The sequence below is a fragment of the Pongo pygmaeus genome, chromosome X, assembly GCF_028885625.2.
Source record: "Pongo pygmaeus isolate AG05252 chromosome X, NHGRI_mPonPyg2-v2.0_pri, whole genome shotgun sequence".
Lineage (NCBI taxonomy): Eukaryota > Metazoa > Chordata > Mammalia > Primates > Hominidae > Pongo > Pongo pygmaeus.
In genome coordinates, this window is record NC_072396.2 from 119174889 (window position 1) to 119201221 (window position 26333).

The 26333-nt window shown below is 37.2% G+C and overlaps 1 protein-coding gene across 3 annotated transcripts in view; it reads right to left on the reverse strand.

The window, feature by feature from the left end:
- Positions 1-2797: 2797 nt before the first annotated feature.
- Positions 2798-26333, reverse strand: part of IL13RA2 (interleukin 13 receptor subunit alpha 2) — a 44357-nt gene continuing 20821 nt past the window's right edge. For 2 of the 3 annotated variants that reach the window (XM_054471474.2, XM_063660595.1), the window contains 11 exons: positions 18694-18821; positions 16413-16559; positions 16038-16164; positions 14573-14724; positions 13338-13491; positions 12690-12810; positions 9466-9650; positions 8343-8488; positions 6751-6895; positions 4021-4139; positions 2798-2922 (listed from right to left, as the gene is read on the reverse strand). In XM_054471474.2, coding sequence (XP_054327449.1) covers positions 2872-2922; positions 4021-4139; positions 6751-6895; positions 8343-8488; positions 9466-9650; positions 12690-12810; positions 13338-13491; positions 14573-14724; positions 16038-16131 — 1167 coding nt within the window. In that variant the 5' untranslated portion in view covers positions 16132-16164; positions 16413-16559; positions 18694-18821 and the 3' untranslated portion in view covers positions 2798-2871. Of the gene's footprint in view, positions 2923-4020; positions 4140-6750; positions 6896-8342; positions 8489-9465; positions 9651-12689; positions 12811-13337; positions 13492-14572; positions 14725-16037; positions 16165-16412; positions 16560-17744; positions 17842-18693; positions 18822-26333 lie in introns of those variants that run through there. The other variant, XM_063660593.1, reaches the window with a different exon arrangement.

Consider the following 26333-nt stretch of genomic DNA (forward strand, 5'->3'; position numbering starts at 1 on the left):
CTTCATCCTGAGCAGGCAGGAAAGTGATATTCCTATCATGCCACTGTTCCAGGGCTCATGACCTTCAGTTTGAATAGACTTTGTCCTTTGGCTTCTGGCCTAAGGATATGAGGCACAGACAGACCCCTCTGGCAGCTATTGTTACCAGTGGTGAACCCATACGGGTCTGCAGCAATCTCAATTCTTGCCTCCTCAGAAGAAAGAATTTGACTGAGGGGCATAAGCCTGAAGAAGAGACTGAGGCAAGTTTTAGAGCAGGAATGAACATTTATTAAAAAGCTTTAGAGCAGGAATGAAAGGAAAGCAAAGCACACTTGGAAGAGGGCCAAGCAGCCAACTTGGAGGTCAAGTGCCCTGTTTGGCCTTGGACTTGGGATTTTCTGTGCTGGCTTACTTCTGGTGTCTTGCATCATTTTCTGGTGGAATACCCCTGAACTTCATATACCAGTTAAATTCTGCCATTTTGCTCTTAATGTGCATGTGTAAGCCCACGCGCCCAACTCCTGAAGATCTTATCAAAAGGGGCTGATCACCGGCTTCATGTGTTTCCTATCTATAGCGAGACTGCCTTTCCCCGGTGCTGGCTGTGACCAATTATTATTTTAGAGGGACAGTTAACAACTGCCTGACCATCAGCTGATGGTCACCTGACTTTTCTGGCGGGGTGTGGGGGGAGCCCTCTCTTGCCTTCTCATGCCTGACTAGCTACCTACTGTAACACTATCACCAAAATGAGCTTGGGGCAGAGCTTCCTCCTCCGGTCTGACAACTCTTGTGGTTTGTTTGCCTTCCATTGCCAAGCCACTGCCATTCTGTGTAGGGAGGGTGAGTTGGGCCCCATCCTTCATGCAAGCCCAAGTTGTTTGGGCTCATTTTCAGTGGGGATGGGGCTACCATGTAAAATACAAAAAGCACTTTCTTCCAGTGCATATGCACTGGCACCCAGTTCAGAGAACCTCGTTGTGTCCAAAACAGTGGACTGGGGGAGTGAGAGTTGACCCCTCTCTCCAAATCCATTCCTGGCTGCTTTGTGCAGGGCCCAACTATATCCAGATTTGGTGCTACTTGATTCCATTTTGTTGGGGCAATTCTGATTGGGGCTTCTAGGTTTACGGTAGAGAGTCCAGAATTCCTTTAATTAGTAGGGCTTGTTGTGCATGCACTAAACAAGGGAATTGGAAGAGTAGGTTGCCAAGATGCATGCAGCCTCCCAGGATGAGGTTGCCTACCATATCTCTACCTCACCTTGACCTCTCCACATCACATTCCTCCGTCCTTCCCTCCACCCTTCAACTCACTAAGAACAACTTTAGCAAGATCTAGTTTGACAGCAATTGCCAATCACATTGCATCTTAATTTACACTATCACAGGAGTTTTAATGTTTAACAGGGACAAGTCTACTTAGGGAAATGGTGGTACATCCTACCATTGATTACGAGTGATAGTAAAGGATGGTATTGTGGTTTACACTTCAGTTTTAGCTTTTTTCATCTTTTAGAGATGATCAGTGGCAATGATGACGAGCACAGCTGTGGCTACCCTTCCCAGGAGCTTAACCTCCTCTGCATTATATTATTTTAGCATTTTTTATTCTAAAATACTGCTGTAAATCAGTGTTTTTCAAATAGAAAGTGCAAATGAATCATCTGGGAATGTTCTTAAAATGCAAATTGCTAACTGAGTAGGTCGGGGTTTGAGCAGTTCTAATAAGTTCCCAGGTGATGGCCACTCTACTATGAATAGTATTGAATAGAAACTAGTCCAAACGGAAGCTTGGCTCTTGATTGTAATCTACAATCCTGATTGGAGTCCATTATTCCCTAAGTTTTAAAGCAATTATTGACACCTAGGTTGTGACATACCCCAAAGGTTGATTGTCCTTTTAGAAAGCTTCTTACTAATTTCAGAGGTTTGTGCCTTTTGGTCCGTGAACCAAAAACACACACCATCAGAAAGTATAGGGAAACTCTCAAGTTTTACTGTGTAGTTTGTGACTTCCAATTTTTTCAAATACGATTCCTAATTGTCTTATTACTTTTAGCTTTTTAAGCACTGCATTCTTCACACATTTTTCTTCATGAAATGCAAAGAATATACTTAGGACTACGAATGTATTTAAAACTTCTTGCTTCCTAATACTTTTCACGGGTTACTTTTAAAGCAAAATGATTTTTTTTTTTTTTTTTTTGAGACAGAGTTTCACTCTTGTTGCCTAAGCTGGAATGCAATGTCATGATCTCGGCTCATTGCAACCTCTGCCTCCCAGGTTCAAGCGATTCTCCTGCCTCAGCCTTTCGTGTAGCTGGGATTACAGGCACGTGCCACCACGCCCGGCTAATTTTTTGTATTTTTAGTAGAAATGGGGTTTCACCATGTTAGCCAGGCTGATCTCGATCTCCTGACCTCAGGTGATCCGCCTGCCTTGGCCTCTCAAAGTGCTGGGATTACAGGCGTGAGCCACCGTGCCCAGCCTAAAGCCAAACAGTTTTATTCATACTGTATACTTTCATCCCAAGTGCAGTTTAAAACAAACAACAACAAAAACTAGAATCTCATTTTCCAAGATCTGACAGTGTCTCTTGGCTTAGTGCAATCTGTGAAGTCACATTGTTTTATTAATACATCATAAATATAAAACCTGACTCATACCTTGATTGGAGAACTACATGCAGCACTCTCACTATGAATCTATGAGAAAAGAAACTGTTAATAGAATCCAGAAAATGTACTACTAGCTGAGGCTTTGAGTACTCAAAAGCCTATTTAAATACAACAATATTTAAAAATAAGACATATTCAACATTTGCAAGAAAAATTCAGTTTATTGAGACTCATATTGAACATTTGGCCATGACTGGAAACTGTTGAGTCAATACCATGTCTCTTGATATGGAAAGTCTTCATGTATCACAGAAAAATTCTGGAATTTAGAAAGAACTCTGTTATTAACAAATCGTCACTAATAACACAAACTATTTCACTGAAGATTAACAACTCAGAGAATAAGCACAAGAGCATTCAGCAAACAAAGTGAAGCATTCTATATACATTCACTTTTCTCTCTATCTTGAAAAGATATGGCATTGAGATATCTTTCCTCAGCTGGGCACAGTTGCTGGCACCTGTAATCCCAGCACTTTGGGAGGCCAAAGTGGGAGGAATTGCTTGAGTCCAGGAGTTTGAGACCAGCCTGGGCAACATAGCGGGACTCCATCTCTATAAAAAAATCTGAACATTAGCCATTGTGTCTGGCTAATGTGGCTAATGTTTAGATTTTTTATAGAGATGGAGTCCCGCTATGTTGGTGCCTGCCTGTAGTCCCAGCTACCCAGGAGGCTGAGGCAGGAGGATTGCTTGAGCCCCAGATACCAAGGCTGCAGTGAACCATGATTGCACCACTCATCTCCAGCCTGAGTGACAGAATGAGACCCTGTCCCAATTTCCTCCAGGTTACAACTCCTCCTTAAAGCCCCCCAACCCAGAGTGGTCCTACTGTTTTCTGAAATTCTATAGCATTATCTGCATGACTCAAATGGCAATCATCTAAAATCATCTCAAATGTTATATTTTTTTGTATGGATCCTGTCTCCCTTAACTTGAGTGTGTGCTCCAAAGGCAGGCACCATGCTTTATCATTGGCATGTGTTCTTGTGCCTGTGGCACACTGGTAATACATGTTTCAGTCTATGATCATTTTAATTCACTCTTCTGTTTCTCCCAATCCTGCTTTTCTCTTGTAACTCTTTCCGTATACCATCCTGTAATCTAGGGTCAAATAGTATTTCATGTTTAAAGTTTGATTTCGGCAAAAGTAAATCCACCTCAAAATGAAGTCTTGTAAGCTTAATTTTTAAAAATTGCTGTATTTTCTGAAGATAACATCATAATCCATACGGAATCAACTGTACACCCACAGCGAACAAGCAAAATTTTAAAATGTATCTCCATCAGTTCTAAGTGCAGAACATTTTAAAAATCTCCTGTCTCAGGCTAAACATCATAATGTTACACATCTTACCATTTTCGGGTAGGTGTTTGGCTTACGCAAAAGCAGACCGGTTACAAATATAACTAATATTAAGATGAAACCAAATGGTCCCCAGAAAAGTAGCAAAGTTTTCTTCAATAGGTCTTCACCTAGGATTAAAAATCACACGAAAAGGGGAAGTGTTAGACATTTACCACTATTTTTGAAACTGAATTATTTTATAAATACTTAAGAACTGAGTTGAGCTTGGAAACCCCTGTCATATTTGCCAGTGCATAAATATCACAATTGTGTTTGAGTATAGCGTTCCTTTCATTTGTGCAATTTTTATATAGAAAAGTACTTTACCGAACTGTGACATGTCTTATTTTCACTTAGAAAAATAACTTCCCAAAACACAATTCTTATTTCCTGATATGAGTTTGTTTATATTTGACCTTGTGAATTCTCCATTTAAAAATGACAAAATATTAGCCAAGTGATTAAACAAACATGTCCTGTGTGTCTCTTAACTCTCAGTAAGTCAAACGTGTACTTAGATCATAGGATACTGTACCAAGCAAGAGGTATCCTTCAATAAAAATTCCTGTGTGAGTAATGGAAATCATCTTTTAAGGTTACCTTTTTAAAGTTGTCTCATATTTTAAAGACCAAAGGGAGGGATAAGATTTTTCTTTTCTTTTTGATTTTGCTTTGTTAGTTTAGGGATGGAGTTTTAATGGTTCTTCTGCATAGCAAGAAATGAGCAATCACTAGGCAAACTTAAAAAGCAGACGAAGTTTGGTCTCCCTAAACTAGTACCTCTCGCTTGTTTTGGCATAATATAAAAGATCTTGAATCTTAGCCACACATCTACAAAGCTCCCTTGATCCCACCTTTCTCTTTGTCCTATTTCCTCACAATCTTGTTTTCTATTAGAAAATTATCAGTCAAATTCACATGTTCAGAGAAGATTTACAAGAATATAATCCAGAGAAATTACTGATGTAAGTTATCTGTCATGCAAAATTAACAGTGGGAAGGCAGGAAGCTCCTTTGCTGAAGTTCTACTGACTTTCCCCATACAGAGTCAATCCTGAAGAGGACATACTTTTATTTCCAAAAATATTATTGTCCTACTTTTCTATAACTTGAAATATCCAATAAGAAATGTCCTAAAGAACTGAGACCACATGCAACTCAAGAAATTCCTTGTTTCTAATTTCAAAGTCATTAAGATTCTATGAAGAGGGCCGGGCACAGTGGCTCATGCCTGTAATCTCAACACTTTGGGAGACCGAGGTGGGCGGATCACTTGAGGCCAGGAGTTCAAGACCAGCCTAGCCGACATGGTGAAACTCTGTCTCTACTAAAAAATACAGAAATTAGCCAGGCATGATGGTGCATGCCTGTAATCCCAGCTACTCAGGAGGCTGAGGCACGAGAATCGCTTGAACCCAGGAGGCAGAGGTGGCAGAGAGCCAACATCATGCCACTACACTCCAGCCTGGGTGATAGAGCAAGACTCTGTACCAAAAAAAAGGAAAAGATTTCCCTCAAAGCAAGAGAAATCTTAGGCATCACTATCACTGATAAGATTGCATGTAAAATACAGAAAAGAATATATTTTTTGAGGATATGGCTAAAAACTCACCATAACCACTTTATACAATGCATTGACTAATGACAAGATATAGTTCAGGACATAACTTTAGAGTTTCCTGATTTTTTAAAACAGTAACAAAAATGAAAAATATAAAACTAGTAAGTCTTTCTGATTCCATATAGCTCTTGGTTGAGTTTTCCGCTGTCTTGCTATTTTTTCTCCATAATCCTTAGTGATTATATAATCTATTAGGCTTCTCGTTTATTGCCTATCTCTACCCAGTTGGAAATAAAATATAAGTTCCCTGAGGGTAGAGATTTCTTTACTGCTATATCTGTAATGCTTGAAAAGAGTCTGATACATAGTAGGTGCTTAATAAATATTTGATGAATGAAAAGGATCAATGATACCACTATATTCGTAGGGAGATAATAGAGATTCCACTATAGCAGAACAACATGAAAGGAGATGGATGACTGATAGATATGGCAGTATCTGTCTGTATCAACATCAGTATATTTATTTAGAGCTGCATCTATATCTATGTACCTGAAAGAGCAATGCTGAGTTGATTTCCTTCAACTTTGAACATTTATTAGTAATTTCTACTCTTAAAGCTAATACATTGTGAAGCACAATCACATTTTACCTCATTCTTTAGGCTTTTTAGTTTATGTTGCTATGTAATTTAAATGACTTTATCACAAATCACTTTAAATCAGTGTTGTAAGTGAATGGAATGAATATGTATTTTACTATTCATGACCTTTTAATTAGAAAAATATTCCTTTGGAATAGTAGTAGACACCCAGAAACAAATGTGTGCTGATCTATACTTGCTTTAAGATTTCTGTTCTCTTGAATAATGAAAGCATGTGAAAATATTGACTAAAATACGTTCCTGCCAATCCCTCAAAAGAATGAGCATATTATCTATATTGACAGAAAAACAAGAATTTTGATAATAGAAGTATAACAATATTCCTAGTCCTAACTGAATGAATATTAGGCTTTTAATAAATCTTTTTTCAATTGAAGTGCTTGCTAACTTATCCTCTCTGTTCATAGACTATATGGGAAAGTCCTTCACTTTTGTAATTACAAAATACACCAAAAGAAAATTAATTTTGCTAGCAAAGAGCTCATTATTTAGTTACTGTACTTTTAGCTCATACCTTCCCAGCATTGTTTATCACTCCACTCACTCCAAATTCCATCATCTGAGCAATAAATATTCACTTTGCTTCTTACTACAAAGCATAATTGTCGGGTTTCATTTGTTGTTTTCAAGGTGTACGTTTCATTTTCAACTGTAGCAGTCTGAAAGCCAAGGACAAAATCAGATGCCATTATTTGATCTAGTTGCAGCTAGACAGATTCCATATCTGTCCCTTTCAAAGTGGGTTTTATTACATAAAATGTATGCAATCTATGCATCAAAAGACTGGAAATGCATAATCCCAGCAGTAATTAGCTCTCTGTATAGTGGGGGTTTTAAAATCATTGTTTCTTCCCTTCTTTATCTATATTTTATTTCTACAGTGATAATGGATCACTTACAGTGAAGGACAGCATGTGTGAGAGGGCAAAATTCCTAGATAGCCTTGGTGTTTATAACACCCAGTATGTGGACTAGTGTCAAATTTCCCAGATTCTATGAACTGGAAGATGCTACATACACTCAGTTACCAAAAGACAGAGCTAGCATGTGAATGTTATTACTATGGAAACTATAGAGTTCACATATTAATATATAGCTTTTTCATTTTTCCTTATTCTTATTTCCTTATTCTGATTGTTAATAAGAATAAGGAAAACCTACATAACAATGCTCAGGGCTTGGAATAAGAATGAGGAAACAAAACCTGTATAACAGTGCTCATGGCTTGGTATGAAACTATTGCTACAGTTATGAGACTATCTCAAGGCTGGGTGATCTCAGTAAAAAAATCACTGAAGCAATTATTTCAATTTTGCATTTCAAAGAGCTGAAGAATTTTTCTCATTCAATATAATAGCTTTTCCTTCGGCGTAACTTATCTTAGGAATCAACATAATGTAGTGTAGACTTAAGTAGACTGGGAACCAGATCTGAAATCTAGTTCTAGCTGCATAATTTGATTGTAAGTGAATTTACATACCTGGGATCTATACATCAATTCAACAACCAGTTTTCTTATCTGTATATGAAAGGAATGAATTAGAACTACTGGCTCACTAACTTCTCTCTACCACTCTCTAAACCGGAAACTAATAAGGAAAAATAATATATAACAATGTGTGATTAAACACATCACCACATAGTTGGTGCTGGTGGCAGTAATTAGTCTTGCAACCATTCCCTAATTCCCCAGGCAGCCCTTCTTGCCTGGTACAAGCAATTCTCTTGTAAGCCTGCCATACTGTAATTTTGACCTGATGGTTGTTCCTCAATAAGTGGTCTTGGTGGTTTTTTTTTTTTTTTAATTTTGTTTTGCTTTTACTTGAGGCCTCTCCACAATCCATCTTAAGCCTTCAGCAACTTTAATTTATTGACACAAAATTGAAAACAAGTGACTAGATAATGTCTAAGGTCCTATGTAACTTTAAAATTGGTATCATTCATTATACTTTTGTCCATTAGCTTATTTGGCTTTCTGGAAATTGAACGAAGATATATGTCATGTTCTTTACCTCACGTGGATGCAACTGATTTTGGTTCTCACATTCACTATTTTATTTAAAAGGCTGTAGTTATGATTTTCCCAAATAAATGCAATATTCATACCACCAAGGTAGTATCATCTTCTCTGATCTCAATTTCATAATCTAAACACCTTGCTGGAATAGGTCCCAAAGGTATGCTCCATTTCAGCTTGATTTCATATAAACTCTCCCGAGTAAAAGTAAGATAGCCTGGCGGCAAAGGTTTAACTGAAAAGCAAAAGGGAACCATTTCAACACGGAGATTGTTGAAGTTTAGCAGTAGCCTTTATCCAAAGCTAGGGACACCTGGTAACAGAAACCTCCAGGGATAAACCAAGTGGCTCAGTAATATTCCTTATGATGTGTATTAAAATCAAAGTTGCTTGCCAACCAAGATGAGTTTATTAACAAACTTGGTTAATTTGGAAACTCATTTTTGACAAGTCACCCACTGACAAATATATAAGTCCAAGAGAAAAGTTCAAAGACCCAAATCATTACAACCATTTTCCATTTTGTAGCATTAGAAATAACAACCACAATCAATAATACTACTACTTTTACAAATAGATAACCCTATTTAGTGCTTATGCTATTTCAGACACTGTAAGTACCAAGGATGTTACATAATAATCTCATTCATGCCTCACAATAAACCTATCAGGTGGTCCTCTATTATCCTCATGTTACTACTGAGGAAATTGAAACAGAGTAACTTGCCCAAAGTCACACGACTAGAAAAATGGTAGATCTAAGATTTAAACCCAGGTCTGGCAGACTCTAGAACCCATCACTCTCATAACTATTAGAACTGAAAATATAGACTCAATAAATATCCAGCCATTTGTCTATTGAGGCCTGGGAAGAAGTATCTTCATAATTAATCCATCACTAACACTAGACAAAAGTACTGTATAGCAGAAAAACTGAAGATGGAAAATAAAATTGTGAGTTCTAAATGAAAATGATACTTTAACCTTTATTCAATTTCTTATCTTTCATCCTTATATATTTAATAAGAGCCACCTCATACACTCTGCTGACTCTCATTTTTCTGTCTTTGCATTTCCATAGGTCTCTGTCTCTCTCTCTGTCTATGTCTCTCTCTCCTTCCTTCCCTTTTTCTCTCTCTCACCCTCTCAAGTGGTTGTAAGTGGCCTAAACTAGAAACAATGAATTTAAAGTTGTTTGTTGGTTTACATCACCTATATTTTGAAGCTGAAAAGTGAAATAACTGGATCTGATAGGCTTGTTCTCTGATGATCCATTAACACAAATATAGAAATCTTTATAGTCTGATGCCTCCAAATAGGGAAATCTGCATCCAATATTTTGTCCATCAGCCTTGATGTAATCAACACACTGTAATGCATGATCCAAGCCCTCATACCTGTAAAATGAGTGTTGTGAGAATTGTGTTTAAATAACAGTCTCTTCCAGTATCAAGGTGCTTCATTTTCAATTATATTAGGATACCATGTCAGTTTAAAAATCATTTAATAATGTACAATATTTATTAAGCACCTACTATATGTCAGGCACTATGATAAGCACTAGGGAAAAAACAGTAGGGAAAGCAGACACAGTCCCCGATTTCATGGAGCTTACAATTTGTTGGGAGTCTTCGCAAAATCTCAAAGACAAGGATTCTTACTTGTGTACTTAGATTATATTGATTCATCAACAAGGTTTGTGAATCAAAGAATAAGATTCCTAGTAAGAAAACCTATGATTTATACAAATAATCCTGCATGATATTGCCTTTTAAGTTATTTTACTGGGGAAGTTATTTTAAAAGAAAGCAAATTTTAAAGCAGACTTAGAAAATATTATGTTTAATAAAATGAATGAAAATCTGGAGTATACAATACACATCAAGAGATAAACCTCAGAAAAGCCAACTGTAGGAGGGCAAAAGGAGAAGAAGGAGTTATTTGGCAAGTAAATATTTAATTTTCTCATCTATTAAATGAGAAATGTTACCATATCATTTAAAGTTAACCTTATTCCAGTAACAAAGCTAAAAGGAACTAGGAGTGATTCCCTACTAAATTCAAAAGCAACAAATGCTTGCTATTTTCCTAAAGAATAGCTTGCAATGCAAACCATGACATTATCTGTAAAAGCAGCCAAAATTCCTGTTGAAAAGAGGCCTACATTGGCTACATTGCAGCTGATAAGGTGCCGGTACACATATCTGGACTCTACTAAATTAACTTTATGCCAACCATTTACTTTAGGGAGAGTTTGCAAACTTGTTGTCTCTTGGTTAGTTCACTTGATTAGAGTTTGGGAGACTTCAGTTCCAGGCTTAACTCCATACAGACTTACTTGATGCCAGCAGGGAAGACTTTATTGTCCAATCTCTAAAATGTTAATGTTTATTCCTCCCTATTTCACTAAGATGAGGATCAAATTATATCAAATATGAACTACAATATACAGGAGGGCAGAGACCTTCTCTTATTCATGCTTTTGTCCTTTTTATCTAGAACACTGCCTGGCATTTAAAAGATGCTTAATATTTGTTGAATTAATGAACAAATAATTTAGATCTTTGAAATTTACCTATCCAATTCCAGATGAGGAAACAAAAATTCTAAAAGAAAAAAGTACTTGCCCAAGGCCGCCAAGTTAAATGATGCTAGAGCAGGGATTAGAACCCAGATCTCAGGATTGCTAATAGTTTATAGCTTATCATTTATCTATTATTATTTCTAAAGAAAGATGCCATGATAATTTGGAACTAGAACTCACCAATAGTAATGCTTAGTCCTCTCTTGATTTGTCCATTATTTAGTAAATGCATATGTTTGGATAATTACCTATCAGTTTATCAGTGCTATCACTTGTTTCATCTATGTAATAAATATTTAGTGGTAATCTACTATGGGTATAGTACTTTGGAGGTAGGCAAGAGAAATATAATAAATAATTCATGCCCACCAATCCCTTAAAAATTTAACAGGAGACAAAGCACACATATATGAGAAAAAATTTAAATGCCATCTGGACAATAAATAATTACAGGCTATAAAAAAAATAGTTCAAGGCCAGGTGCAGTGGCTCACGCCTGTAATCTCAGCACTTTCGGAGGCTGAGGTGGGCAGATCACTTGAGGTAAGGAGCTTGAGGCCAGGCGCAGTGGCTCACGCCTGTAATCTCAGCACTTTCGGAGGCTGAGGTGGGCAGATCACTTGAGGTAAGGAGCTTGAGACCAGCCTGGGCAACATTGTGAAACCCCATCTCTACTAAAAATGCGAAAGTTAGCCAAGTGTGGTGGCACACGCCCATAATCCCAGCTGCTCGGGAGGCTGAGGCATGAGAATCGCTTGAACCCAAGAGGTGGAGGCTGCAGTGAGCCGAGATCGCACCACTGCACTCCAGCCTGTGTGACAGAGGGAGACTCTTGTCTCAAAAAAAAAACAAAAACAAGAAAACAAAAAAACAAAGTAATAGCTCAAGAAAAACGAAACAGAAGCTGACATGATCAGTTAAAGGTTAATGAAACTGGGGAGCAGATGAGCCTTGAAAAAGATGGATAAAAATTGGTGAAAGAAAGATAGAGCCAGAGGGCATTCCAGAAGGTAATGTAAACAAAGGTATAAAAGGCAATAACACGGGTGAGAAAAAAATGTAGAGATGGATCTAAATGGAGTGGAGCATTCACATTGGTAATAGTAGACAGTATGGCAGCCTAGATTTTATCCTGGGGCAATGAGTAGACGCAGGAGGTTTTTGAACAAGAGAGTGGTATATGAAAATGGCAATATAGGAAGATAAAGCTGGCTACAGTGTGCAGAATGAATAAAAAGGGGAGAGATTGGAAGGGGAGAGATTGGGAGCAGAGCGACCGTCATTTGGGAAGCAATGGCAATCATCCAGGTGTGGAATGAGGGAAGCCTAAAGTAGAGCTCTTACAGTAGAGATGGTAGGTACTTAACAGATGTGCAACCTTGCAAAGGAGCATCAGAACATGGTGATCATGTTACCCTAAAACAATTAAGAAATTAAGGAGATACATGAGTCACAATGGCCAAGTTTAAAAGCTTCAGTGACTGTTAACAAAGGAGGAAGTCAGAAAAAAGATTCAATTTAATAGATAACTGATTTTTTTAAGAAAACAAGAATATAAAATATGTCAAAATTGTTTAAGTTCTAACCTCATCTATCTAAAGGATACAAAATTAACCCAGTACAGAAACAATTATTGCATTCCTTATATCACCCATAGAATACCTTCCAGTATCTACATCCTAAAACCACTTACACCCATTGAAAACTTCAAATAATTGTAAACAATTATCATCATAAATACAACTCTGACAAGTATAATGAATTTAACTTAGTGAAAATATAGTTACTCATACTATCGATTAATTTGAGTAGACATTTTTTAATATGGAATTCTAATTATAAAAATACTTACCAGTAAAACAAGTTGTAATTGGTATCAAGAAGTACACCTATGCCAGGTTTCCAAGAACAGAGTAAATATTGCCAATTGTAATATACACAATCCATATCCTGAACTTTAGTTTCTGGAATTCCTAAGGAACAAATCAATTGTGAATGTTTGAAAGGCTTGGTGATGAATCATTTGTGAAATCATTTCACAATTTTACTTCATTTCCTATGACCTCTCTATTTTATTTTGCAATCAACATAACAGGATTATTTCAAAAGGAAGTTACTGGGAATCACTTCACGATAAGAGGGACATGCAAAACCAAAAATCATTTGAGGGCTCATTTACTCATATTAGTATAAGCATATGCAAAAGTAGTAAATTGATTATTCTAGGATACTCTGAGCAGATGAATACTCATGAATGTTTACTAATATGACCCCAAAACTGGGAACTAAATCAATAAAATAATATACAGGTTTTGCCAAAGGTATTTGCTGATTTAAAGAATTTTAAAAGGCTAATCACCAACTACAAGAAAGATTCTATTTTGTGCCACGCTGTCACAGGATCTATTGTGCCTACAGCCTGGTACATAAGATTAAGGGACTTATTCCCAAATGAATTGTTCTGATAGTATTAAATATGAAAAGAGAGCTTTGTTTTAACCTTGTGGTGATATCCAATAAGTAGTTTCTGCCCAGGAACTTTGAACTTCTGATCCATTTGTGCATTGCCATGGTAAAAGCGTGTGTATCTTCGCTTCAATGCCCTTGTTAAGATCAAATCCATCTTTGTAATGTAGATTCTTAGTAATGATGGTCTGTTTGACAAAAAGATGAGACAAAGTCAAGCTTAGAAACCTCCATGGTATAGTGAGCTATATTAATAAGACTAATACATCATTAATACCCTGGAGAGTCCCCAATATCTAAGACAATCCTAGAGACTATTTGATACAATGCCACAGATACATTTCCAGCAGAGCTCACCTCTGTATGTCATATCATTTTATGAGATCATTTGAATCTTAACATCTAATTCCAAATAAAAACAAAAACTTTTGGAAGGGAAAAAAACTTTATGGCAGAAACTTGAGCTATATCTGCTTGGAATCAAATAGATAATTTTCATATACCATAGGCACATTACTTGGCAAATCATGTCACACTTCAAAATATAATATGAAACCTTCAAGAAATACATAAAGTAAAACGCTGGAAGTAACCAGAGAAATACAGACAAATCATGAGCTTCTGGAGGACAAAAATCATTTATTATTTATTCATATATTCCTGATACCTAGTAGAGTGCCCAGCACAAAGTTGATCAATAAATGCTCAATTTGAATTCTCTTGAAACTACCTAGCTGAATTAGAGAGGTAACAGAATGCCATCTACAACAGAAATCTTTGAATATACATGCTTGTTGAGTATATAAGTAGTTAATAATTCAAAACATTTTCATTGAGCTCTTACTACAATATATACAATGAACCATAATCCTGCGACCTTCTGTGGGAAGGGTACAAAGATAAATAAGCCTTGTCTCCTACAGTAGAAAAGGTCACAGGTCAGTGGCATGTATAAGGCCCACATCCAAGAATATAAGCAATTGTAAAATACAGTGAAATGCTCTTCTAGTGAAGTGCTGCTCTTCAAGTTCATATTGCATGAGACCGAGTTTTTTTTTTTTTTTCTTGTTCTTCCAATGGCAATTCTTAACACTGGATGGGGTGAAAACAGATATAGCAGGATGCATAGGAGACAGAAGCTGATGTGGAAGCTTTTTATATCCTAATTAGAACTATTGAGATATGGGAATTGGAGCAGACACTAAAGTCAGGAATCACAAAGTAACACCTGATGATCACTCTGATACGGCAAATGCATGCTTTACATACCGTCCATGTTTCACTACCAATGTTTCGGTATTTTAGTTCATATTCCACTGTGCATTCCTTAAAATTATCCAGAGACAGTGGGGGTTGCCATTGCAAATAGAGATAACCTAAGTATCCGGGATCCACTATCTCAAAATCCTGAGGAGGGTTAACTGAAATAAATCAATAAAACACTTTTATTTTTTCTGTATTTTATGACAAATATTGCTAAATCTAGATGGCTTCCAAATGTCCACCAATTGATTAACAGATAAACAAAATGTGCTACATGCATACAATCAAATATTATTCAGCCATAAAAAGACATGAAGTACTGATTCATGCTACAAAATGGACGAACCTTGAGAACATTATACTAACTGAAAGAAGCCAGACACAAAAGACCACATATTGACATAGTTCCATTTCTATGAAATTTCAAGATAGACAAATCCATAGAGAGAGAAAGTAGATTCGTGGTTGGTAGGGGCTGGAGGGAGAAGCAATGCAGAGTGACTGCTTAATGGGTTTAGGGGCTGTTTTACGGGTGATGCAACTATTCTGGACTTTGATAGTGGTGATTGTTGCACAACTTTGTGAATATACTAAAAACCAATGTACAGTAAAGAGTTTTACTATACATGTATAGTTTTAAAGAGTATAGTTTTGTATAAAGAGTTAGTTTTGTGTAAATTATATCTCAGTAAGGCTGTTAAAAAATCTAGATTACTGCTATATAGTTGTTCCTTCTTTGAGAAATCACATATGCAAAATGTGACTTTGCCTCACTAGGTATTAATTTTTAGAGAAGCAAAAAATTCAATGTGGCTTTATCTCTGTGGTCATGTACGCCAGAATTTGGTCTAAGACGGGAACATTTTATTACAAAAATCTGTCTAACAGCAATAACAAATCAACATAATAGAAATATATGTATTTTAATTATATTAATTATAATATAATATATAATATAATAATATACTATAAATAATTTTAACTAATAATAAAACATTAACATTATATTAAATATAATAAAATAATATAATTGAAAAATTAAATAATTCTATATTTTTAAATTTTACGTTAAATTTCTGTACCTTTTTTAATGTATCTAATTGTCATAAAAGATAGGATAGTAGCTAAGGATAGTAATTAAGGAACTGTTCCAGTTAGTTTAGTACCAGGCAATGAGGTTTCAGATACTTAATCTGTTAAAAAAGACTATACAAAAAGGTATGGACAGTGTTTTTAATTTGGCATTTATCGCACAAAATGTGTGTCAACATCAGTTATCTTATACAAGAAAGTGACTAGTAAGAACATAGCTTTTGTTCATGAACTTCCTGAAATAGTTTCAATAACAATTCATCTACTAGTTAGTTATGCACTTCCCTAAGGTAGGTCAAAAAGACAGTTAATTTTCCATTAAAATCCATTTAATGTTACTTTTCCTAATTTAAAAACTATTCCATTAAAATCCATTTACCTTTTATCTCGGTGTCTGAAGATGAAGTACAGCCAAATGTTGTGCTTATCAGAAAGGTATATAAGCATCCGATAGCCAAGCAAACGAAAGCCATTTCTCCAAGATTTAAAACCTTGATATTGCCTCTCTACGAAGGAAAAATATAACATTTTAACTTTATCTTACATCAAAAATCAAACTAAACGTGATTAAAAATACTTTGGAAAGCTCTCTGTGTGCTTTCTACCAAGAATTGGGAAAACTGTGTCCACCTCAGACCATGGAAACAGAAATAATCAAGTTAGGAACCAATATAATTGGAAAGAAAGGATTCTAGTCTCATCCTACTTAAAAGAATAAAAACAAAGCAAAACAAAAACCCTTGTAGCTCCTCACCTCCCCGGCCGACAGGCACACTTCTCCTGACCAGGTTATGGCGACTTCAAACAGCCTTCATCGGGAAGACCGTTAGACCCACGAGAGTGTTCTTACTGGTTCACAATGGAGTTATGATATCATCCATCTCCATAGCAACCGTCTCCCCTAGCAACACATAAAACACTGTCAAATACTCTTTTCTGAGGGGGAAAAAAAAAGAAAAAGAAAAATTTATTTGAAAGTTATTTCGGCCCGGCATGGTGGCTCATGCCTGTAATCCCAGCACTTTCGGAGGCCGAGGCGGGTGGATCACCTGAAGTCAGGAGTTTGAGACAGCCTGGTCAACATGGTGAAATCCTTTCTCTACTAAAAATACACAATTAGCCAGGCATGGTGGCGGGCGCCGGTAATCCCAGCTATTCGGAAGGCTGAGGCAGGAGAATGGCTTGGACCCGGGAGGCGGAGATTGCAGTGAGCCGAGATCCCACCATTGCACTCCAGCCTGGGCAATAGAGCGAGACTGTCTCTAAATAAATAAATAAAATAAAATAGAAAGTTATTTGACCACTGAGAAAGCTCAGAACCTAAACCGAAGCCTCAGAGAGTTCAAAACTTTGCTCTGTTTCCTCATAAATATTTATTTTTTTAGTTTAAAAAAAGTGTTTATTTAGCTCTTTCGACCCCTGCTGGACGATTGACTTTCTTCTTTGCTCCTTTTTTCTTTTAATTACTTTTTTTAATCAAAATTTTTTATTTCCATCTACTCTCATTATTGTTCCACTTTTTCCTGTGTTTCCTTTATTAGTAAATGGCATCGTCATCCTTCCAGTTACCCAAACCAGAAACCTGGGAGTCTTCTTCAACTCCTCTCCCATCTAATCTCTCCATTACCACTACCACTTCCTAAATGGAGGCTCTTAGCAGGGATCTCCTTATTCAGTCTTTCCTGCCTCTGATCCATTTTCCACACCATATACAGCAAGAGTGACCTTTCTAAAGGGCAAATCTGAACTTTTCATCTCTTTCTTAAACTAAAACAGCATTTCATTGCCATAGAATACAATTTAGTCATCTTTCCGTTCTTGACGGATATTGGTTTTATGATCAAAATTTAAAGGACTCGTGCCTTCAAATAACTACTCAATTAAAAATACTTTGCTTTTCAGGAAAAACTACTACTCCCAATTCCATACACTTCTTTTCGAATCTATATTCTGGAACCAATAATTTCACATAAAGTAAAGGATTAAAAGTCACTTAAAAGAAAAGAAGGGACTGCCCTTCTTTTCTTGTGCATAGATTAATTCAATAGGACAGACCCTCTCTTCCACCCCACCCTCTTCCCCCTACCTGATCCATCTGTAATATTGTAACTTTGGTAAGCTTCAATGGCTACTTTATAGAATCTTAGGATCAAATTTTTAGAACCAGTATGTATGTTACAGACAATGCTAGTCAAATTCTCTTTTATAAATTGGGAAGTAAAACTCAGACTTGCCCCGCCCAAGATTACACAGCAAATTAGTAACAAAGCTGGAAGTAGAACAGAGATCTCATGATTCCCAGTCCTGTGCACTTCCACCCTATTCTGCTGAGTCCCACAGGCTTGACTCAGGATTATGAAGCTTTTCCTCTGGAACCCCAGTGTTTAAATCTTCCTTTAATTAGCTAACCAAGCTGAATCAACACCATGTTATTTTAAAAATTCTGCGACTCATAAAATCAGGAGAGAATGTCATTTCTCTCACTGAGGCCCAACAAATCTCTCTTTCTCCCCAATTCCTCTCTTTCTACTTGCCAGCCAATGGCTGCCCACTAATGCATCTGTAAGTACTAGGTAGATTTGGCTAACAGAAGGTTACGGATCTTCCACAGAGCTACCCTCATAGATTAAGATGAACACACTGGTTACTACTGGGATCAGGGCAATAGGTCTGACAAAGAGAAAACCTTCCATATTACCTTTAAGGACTAAGGGCAATCAGGCTGCCCTTAAAATGCTCTCAGAGAGATTCTAACAAAATTCTCTCCCCCCTATCGATCTGTCCTTTAAAATTTCGTAGCATTGTGTCATGTACAGCATAAATGCTAAGTAAAGAGTTTAACATTATTTGCTTCTATTCCATTTATAGGCTATGAAATCTGATTCAGGCTATCAAATAGCATTTCACGGATCAGACTGATCAATATACCCAAGCGAAGGTGGAAAATGGGATAGCTAGCTTCTAGCATCACTTATGGATAAACCCACAAAAGGAGTTGCTGAATCACACCTAGGGCCCAACCAAGACTTTCTTACCCAAATGAACACAAAGACAATTCTCTCCTTTGCTTCTGGGTTACAGGATTGTCACTAGCGCAATGAGGGGCTTTATACACTATGTGGTTACCAGGAACACCAGAGTTTTTCACAAGGACCAGGGGGACCTGAAGACAAAGGGAAGATTAGAAAAGCAAATGCAGACATATTAGATTTGAAAAAGTTGTTTTTATATATTTCAGACCCCCAGACCACAGTTCATAACCACTCATCTGGTCTTAGCTCTTCATTTTTAAAAATAAGGAAATAACAGCCAGAGAGGAAGGTAAGTAAGCCAAGTGTACACAACTTATTGGTGGCAGAGCTGGGATTGAAAACCACATCTCCTGAACCCTTTCCACTAACTAGCAAATAAACGTTCTTATCATAATGAATCTATCCTGCACCTATTTTACTAGAAGCCTCTTCCTAACTCCCAACCTTCCTCTACCTACTGTCACCACCCAAACCATCCAGCCCACCACAGTTTCATCATTATAACACTTCTGACAGAGTAATAATTCAATAAATATTTATTGAGCATCTTTGGAAGTTTTTTTGCCAGATACTATCCCAGCTAAATCTTGCAGAAGATACAAAGTGAAAGTGGCAACAGTCATAGTATCTGTCATAATAATAGTACCTTCTAGTATTTATTCAACATCTCAGGCACTGCCCTGTGCTATGCAATTTATATGCATTATCTCATATAATCCTCACAGTCAGACTTGGACATACATACTATTTTTAGTTCTATGTTATTTGTTTACATTTTCTTTTTTAAGTTTAATTTAATTTTTAATTGATACATAATGATTGTACATATTTATGGGGTACAGTGTAATGTTTTGATACATGGATAACATTGTGTAATGATCAAATCATGGTAATTAGCATATACATCACCTCAAACATTTATCAGTTCTTTGTGGTAAAAACATTCAAATTCCTTTCTTCTAGCTTTTGAAAAATACAATTCATTATTGTTAGCTATACTCACCTTACTGTGAATAGAAATCAGAATGTATTCCTCTTATCTAACTGTAACATTGTACTCATTCGCCAACCTCTCCCCATCCCAGCTCCCTTATTCCCTCCCCAGCCTCTGGTAACTTCTATTCTACTCTCTACTCTATGAGATTAACTTTTTAAAGACCAGAAACTATGACATACAGAAGTCAAATGGCTTCCCTCAAGTCACACACCATAAATGGTGAAACTTGGATTTAAATCTAGACAATCTAGTACCAGAGCCCTTGATGGTAATCACTACACTAGGTATTTTCCATGCCTAAGATCAATGTGGAGGGAAGTTTTCTATTTCTACCCACTCAGTTTTACACAATACTATTGTTGGGATAGTTTCTCACTGAGAATCTCCTTTGGAATGGCAAACCTAAAGTGATTGATTGCCTCGTCTCAGCCTCGCTTCTCCACCGCTTCAAAGTCATGCAACATAATACTCTCACTTTAAGAGCTGGCTGCAATCTTTGCATTATTGGAGAAATTCCAGGTACTTACCAATCATATGGTTTCTCAAGAAATAGATTAACATAAGCAGTTATCACAGGTCCTCTTTTGTTCTCCTCTCTACTTTAGAGACATTAATTAGAATCTCTAATACTTTCCTGCCTAATAATCAAGCACGTAGAAAATATTAGTTAGGTATTCCTGAAACAGTCACAGGGCCAGGACACAGATTCTACAAGCCACAAGATGGGGAAGTTATGGGTGGGGCCAAAAGCCATCTAAAGCAAATTTGGAATTATATCAAGGTGCTGTAAAAGCTGGCAGGACCAACTATTCTTTGGATAAAGTAACAGATACATAGTCAAGGAGCTTTTTATAATAAAAGGCATAACAGTGTAAGTATCAATCTGGATTTTGCTCCTGCCTCAACCACTGTGATAAGAGGTAAATTATATCTCAATTTGTATCTATAAAATGGAGGTAATGATACAAGCCTGGCAGGGGTGTCTTGAAGATTAAGTAAGATAATGTATGTGAAAGTGCTAGGAGAATAGTAAATTGCTCTATATACTTGAGAAGGGTTTGCTTCTGAGGACACTGCCACTAAGCAACACTTGAAAATAACTTGCCACATCCTACACATTTGCCTTTATTAATTCAGCAAAATAAACTTGTTCATAGTAGATAATTAGACACTTATTATTAATTTCCAATTTCTACCACCCTTGTTGAGCCAATATGCTGCCTTTACTGATCTTTGCCATAACAGTAATTTCTTTAATTCGTTTAGCTTTTTGCAGTTTGTAAAGAATTTGTTGATTTTTTAACAGGTCTGTAAGTGTATAAGGTTTGTACTGCATATTTATAAACAGTAAAACTGGGGCTTAGAGAAGTGATATGACTAGCACAGTGCCCCACAGCTGATACAATCTATACAGAAAGGATAGGAAAAAGAAGGAAGAGACAGAAAAACATTGCTAGGCTAATAATACATAACATGGTTTTTTAGAAATGTTCTTTCTCTATGTTGACAAAGGAAAAAAAAGGTTCTTCTAAAGTATCCAAAATGACCATGTGTTTTTTGTTTTATTTTATTGTAAAGGCAGTGACCAATTTGCAAAGACAATTATTTATTAGAAAATGATAAATGGAATTTTGCAATGTCACTAAAATGATTTCTTTAAAAAACACATAAAAACTATAGGCATGTTATTTCTGTTGCCTTTGTGTAAAAAATAATCAATTATAAAATTTGATACTTTCTATTCACATTGTTTAAGCTATCTAAAAATACTGGCCAAAGCTTTTAGAATGGGGCTTGAGGAGAAAGAAAATTGAAAAATCGAGAAACAGAACCTGAGGAGAGAAAAATGGAAATGTAGTGTGATTGCAGACTTAAATGTCATTTGCAAATGAAATGATAAATTGATATAGTCTTACATGAGAAGGCATTGACTATGAGATTTGGGCTCTCTCACCAGCTTTGCCAGGTGACCTCGGAAAACAATGATAATAATAATAATAGAGATTATGGTTTATTTTACCTTTACTAGGTGTCAAGCTCCGTGCCAGATGCTTATATGGATTAGCTCACTTAAGCCTTACAAACTTTGCTGACTACTATTATTAACATCCCAATATTACAAATGAGACATTTGGGGCTCAGGTTTCTCAAGGTTATACAATTTAAGCAATAAAAGATGCCAATATCTGATTCTAAAGGTCACACTCCTTTTAAAATATAATACTCACTTTCAAGTAATCTCACTCTGTGAAAGGCAATTTTCTCTCACACAAGTTATCCCTAGGCTATAATTCTCTATTTCAATGGTTAATCTGCCATGTATCCATCCGTGGTTTCAGGATGTGACTCAAGAGCACTGGCTTCCTGGATAGCTAATCTTATTTCAAGAAGGCCATCCAACATGTATAAATGCCTATTCATAGCTTCTGGAGTATAGTCATGACTCAGCACCATAAACAGAATCTCTGGAACCTGCCAGGTTTTGAGGCTTGATAACACACTGAGATTAATACATGGCTCAATGATAGTACAATCAGCCTATGACCTGGTGGTGAATCAAAACTAATTTAGGTAATAACTAGTAAATAACATGTCCTGCAGTGGAGTAACTTATAAAGAATGCTGAAGATGACTTTGTACTATGAAACACAAAAGGGCTTTGAATCACACAGATGCATCATGTCTGCCAGTAGTAAAGCAGTGTCAGTCATGTCCTATACATATACACAAGGAACTTAGGAAGATGCTAATTATGAAAATCATTGTATGGAATTGAAATACATGTAGGACTTATTTTTAACAAATATCACTTTAACATCTAGCTCTATATATCATGATTATATTTGCATCCCTGATAAGATTACATACTAACATTATTTGATATTTATAAAATATGTTCAATAAATCTACAGTTCTTGTAAAACCATGGGTAGTTATTCTAGGCCATAATTACTTTCATATTTATTTATTTGTTTATTTTGTAGAGACAGGGGTCTCATTATATTGCCTAGGCTGGTCTCAAACTCCTGGGCTCAAGTCATCCTCCTGTCTCGGCCTACCAAAGTGCTGGGATTACAGGCCTGAGCCATAGCGCCAGGCCCCATAATGTTTTTTTAGGTGCTTTTCCTGTATGACATGAGTCTGTATGAGTCCTGTATGACTTGAGTTCATGTGGTTAACAAGTTTCCTGCAACACTGTCAAAGCTAGACAATTCAGTTTTGAGCTACCATAGCAACATCTAGGTTTACAGTGTTAATTCATGAAGCAGTTTACAAATTTCAGAATTTGTCCCCAAACTGAGATCACAGCTTTATTAGTTTATAATTCTATCCAACAAACCACCAACACGCTTTTTGAAAACAACCCACTAAAATTTTTTTTTGCAACCCTTTAAATAAAATCCCCCAGGTCATCAATTAGTAAATATTTCTTGAACAGGTCAAATAGTTCTTACTAAATATACCTTATATTCTACTCCAATGAAGTCATAACTGAAGAGCAATGCACTGCCTTGAAAGACACTACTGCTCTGGAACTAGCGAAACAATCTCTTTTGTTCAGCACTGTTCTCTGTACTCCCAGATGCTCCCAAAAACTTGTTTGCAAACAGGCAGGGAATACCCAAAACATTCATGTCATGTGACCCCTTTAAAAGTAAATAATAGGATATACTCTACCCACTCAATACTCAGTAAAAATAGAATACAAAATGTACAATAGCAATTTTTATATTCCTTCCAGGTAATCTATCAGTATGTTATTTATAGACTGTAAACACATGGAAATGTGGTATTATATTATATATAGTACTATTAGTTATAGAAAAGAATGTTATAAACAATTAAATATTAATATTTCTATTACATATTAACTATTCAATTATTTCAGGAAGTCTACTGCATGCTAGGCACTGTTATAGGTACTAGGGATACAGCAGTGAACAAGACAAAGTAGGTACCCTCATTTCTGGTGTGGGAGACAGACAATAAACATCAGATAACCACAAGATGTATAAAGAAAAATAAAGCAGGATAACATGAAAGAATAATGGGAGATTCATTTTAGGTAAGCGTAGTCAGGGAATGCCTCTCTGAGAAAGTAGCATCAAGGACTTCAGTGATGTAGGGAATAAACCAGGTAAAGATACAGGGAAAGAATGTTTCAGGTAGAAGGAGTAGCACATTCACTGAAATAGTAGTTTCAGGAATAGGAAGACCAGCAGGATAGGGAACAGAAAAAGTTAGATGATCTCACAAACATAGGAGAGGGTAGGCCATGGTGATGAATTTGCCGTTTATTTTTAGTAAAATGGGAAGCAACGGGACAGTTGTGAGCAGTGACTTTGATATGGACAGGAGACAGGGAAATACTAGATAGAAGAGGGCATTTCCCAGACAAAGGCCCCACCCTCAAGCCTGGAAACCCATGGCCCTAAATGGGAATAGGCATTCCTGTTTTCACGTCCAAAATGTTGCCTTTTTGCCCACTATGCCCCCTTATCCTGTACACGTATAAACCCCAAACCCTAGCCTCCATGAGGGGACAAACAGAAGCATGGAAGAATAGCAGAAAGGCACAGCAGAGAGAAGAGAAGGAGCATCTGAATGTCGAGAGGAGTTTGGCTGGAGACAATCAAAGAGGAGTTCAGCTGCTGAATGGCCAAATGCCAGGGGAAGATGATCCTCTCACTCCACCCCCCTTCCAGTTCCACATCCATCTGACAGACAGACACCTCCACCACTCAGTAAAACCCCCTCATTCATCCTTCAAGGTCGTGTGTGACCTGATTTTTCCTGGATGCTAGACAAGAGCTCAAGATACAGAAAGCTGTCACATTGGCCCTCTGCCCTTGCAAAAAGGCAAGTCCACTGAACTGTTCAACACTTAAGCCATCCACAGATGACAAAGCTAAAAGAGTGCACTGTAACACATGCCCACTTGGGCTTCAAGAGTCACAGACATCCACCCCAAGATACTGCCATGGGTCCAGAGCCCAAAGCACTCACCCTGGCTCCTGCACCTGCCCCTCTGCATGCTCCCCCTCCCACATCCCCCTGTTGCCAGAGAGCCATATCCTCCTGTCACAGGTTCTGCGAAGGGGCCAGGGAACTCTCCCACCTCAACATGATGTAGATTACATTTTAAAGGGCTATTGTATGCAATGGAAAGGTAGAAGCAATGACCTGGGCTAGAGATGGTGACTTGGACCAGGTTGATAGCAGTGCTGATAGAATTTACTGGTGGATAGAGTGTGGAGTAACAGAAGATGATGGCTTTATTCTGGCATGGCCATCTGGATAATTGTTTATGGGGCCTAGGGATGATGGTCAAGAGTTCAATTTTGGATGGTTAAGTTTGAGCTGACTAACTAATATCCAAGGGGAGATAAGTAGGCAGTTGGATATTCAACTCTGGAGATAGCGGGAAAGACCAGAGCTGTAAATATAAATTTGGGAATCATCAGGATATAGACAGCATTTAGAGCCATGTGATTGATTGACGTCACCTAAGGTAGAGTGTAGATGAGATAAAGAAAAGAGGGCCAATGACTGGGACCTTCGATATATAAAAGGCTAAATAGATTTTGAGGGGCTACCAACAAAGGAGACAAAAGAGAGGCCACAGAAGTGAAAGGAAAATCAAGTGGGGAAAATGTTTCAAGGATAAAGTGATAGACAATGTCTAAAGCCGCTGATAGGTGGAGTAAAATGAGGCCTGAGAATGGGCTAATGGTTTAAGCAAGGTGGAAATCATTGGTAATATTGCTAAGGGAATTCAGTCAGTGGCACGTTGGGGGAAAACCCCAGATTAAAATGAGTTCAAGAAAGAATGGAACGGTAAATTTGGACACAGTGAGTATAGATAACTATTAGGGATAGGAAAAAAACAATGTTTGTTCTATTCTCACGCAGGCAATACAACAAATTCTTCATCTCTGGTCACCAAAACGTATGGAGATTTCTCCTTCACCAACAACCAATCACTTCTCCACTAATTCAAGACAATTCTTAGACTATCTACCAGGAGATAGCATCGGATCCCTCAGGTTAAGAGTTTAGTCCCTCAAGACTGCCCCCATTTCAGATGCTAATAGCAAGCCCTGGGTTTTGACTTGTGTTTCTGACTTCTGGGTATGATTAATTTGCTAGGACAGCTCACAACTCAGGCAAACACTTTACTTACTTTTACCCATTTATTATAAATGGTATTACAAAGGATACAAATGAACAGCCAGATGGAAGAGATGCATTAGCAAAACATGAGAGAGAGGGCACAGAGCTTCCATGCCTTCTCCAGGTATCTCCACATGTTTAGCTCTCCAGAAGCTCCCCAAACCCAGTCCTTCTGGGTTTTTATGGAGACTTCATTATTTAGGTATAATTGATTACATCATTGGTCACTGGTGATCAACTCAACATTCAGCCCCTCTCCCTTCCCTGGATGAGGGTGGTGAGGAGATTGAAGGTGAGGAGATCATGTGGTTGGTTCCCCTGGCAACCAGCCCCCATCCTGAAACTATCCAGGAGCCCCCAGCCAACAGTAATCTCACTAACATACAAAAAGACATTTACCACTTAAAAAATTCCAAGAGTTTTAGGAGCTATGTGCCTGGAAACTAGCCAAAAACCAAATCTACATATATCT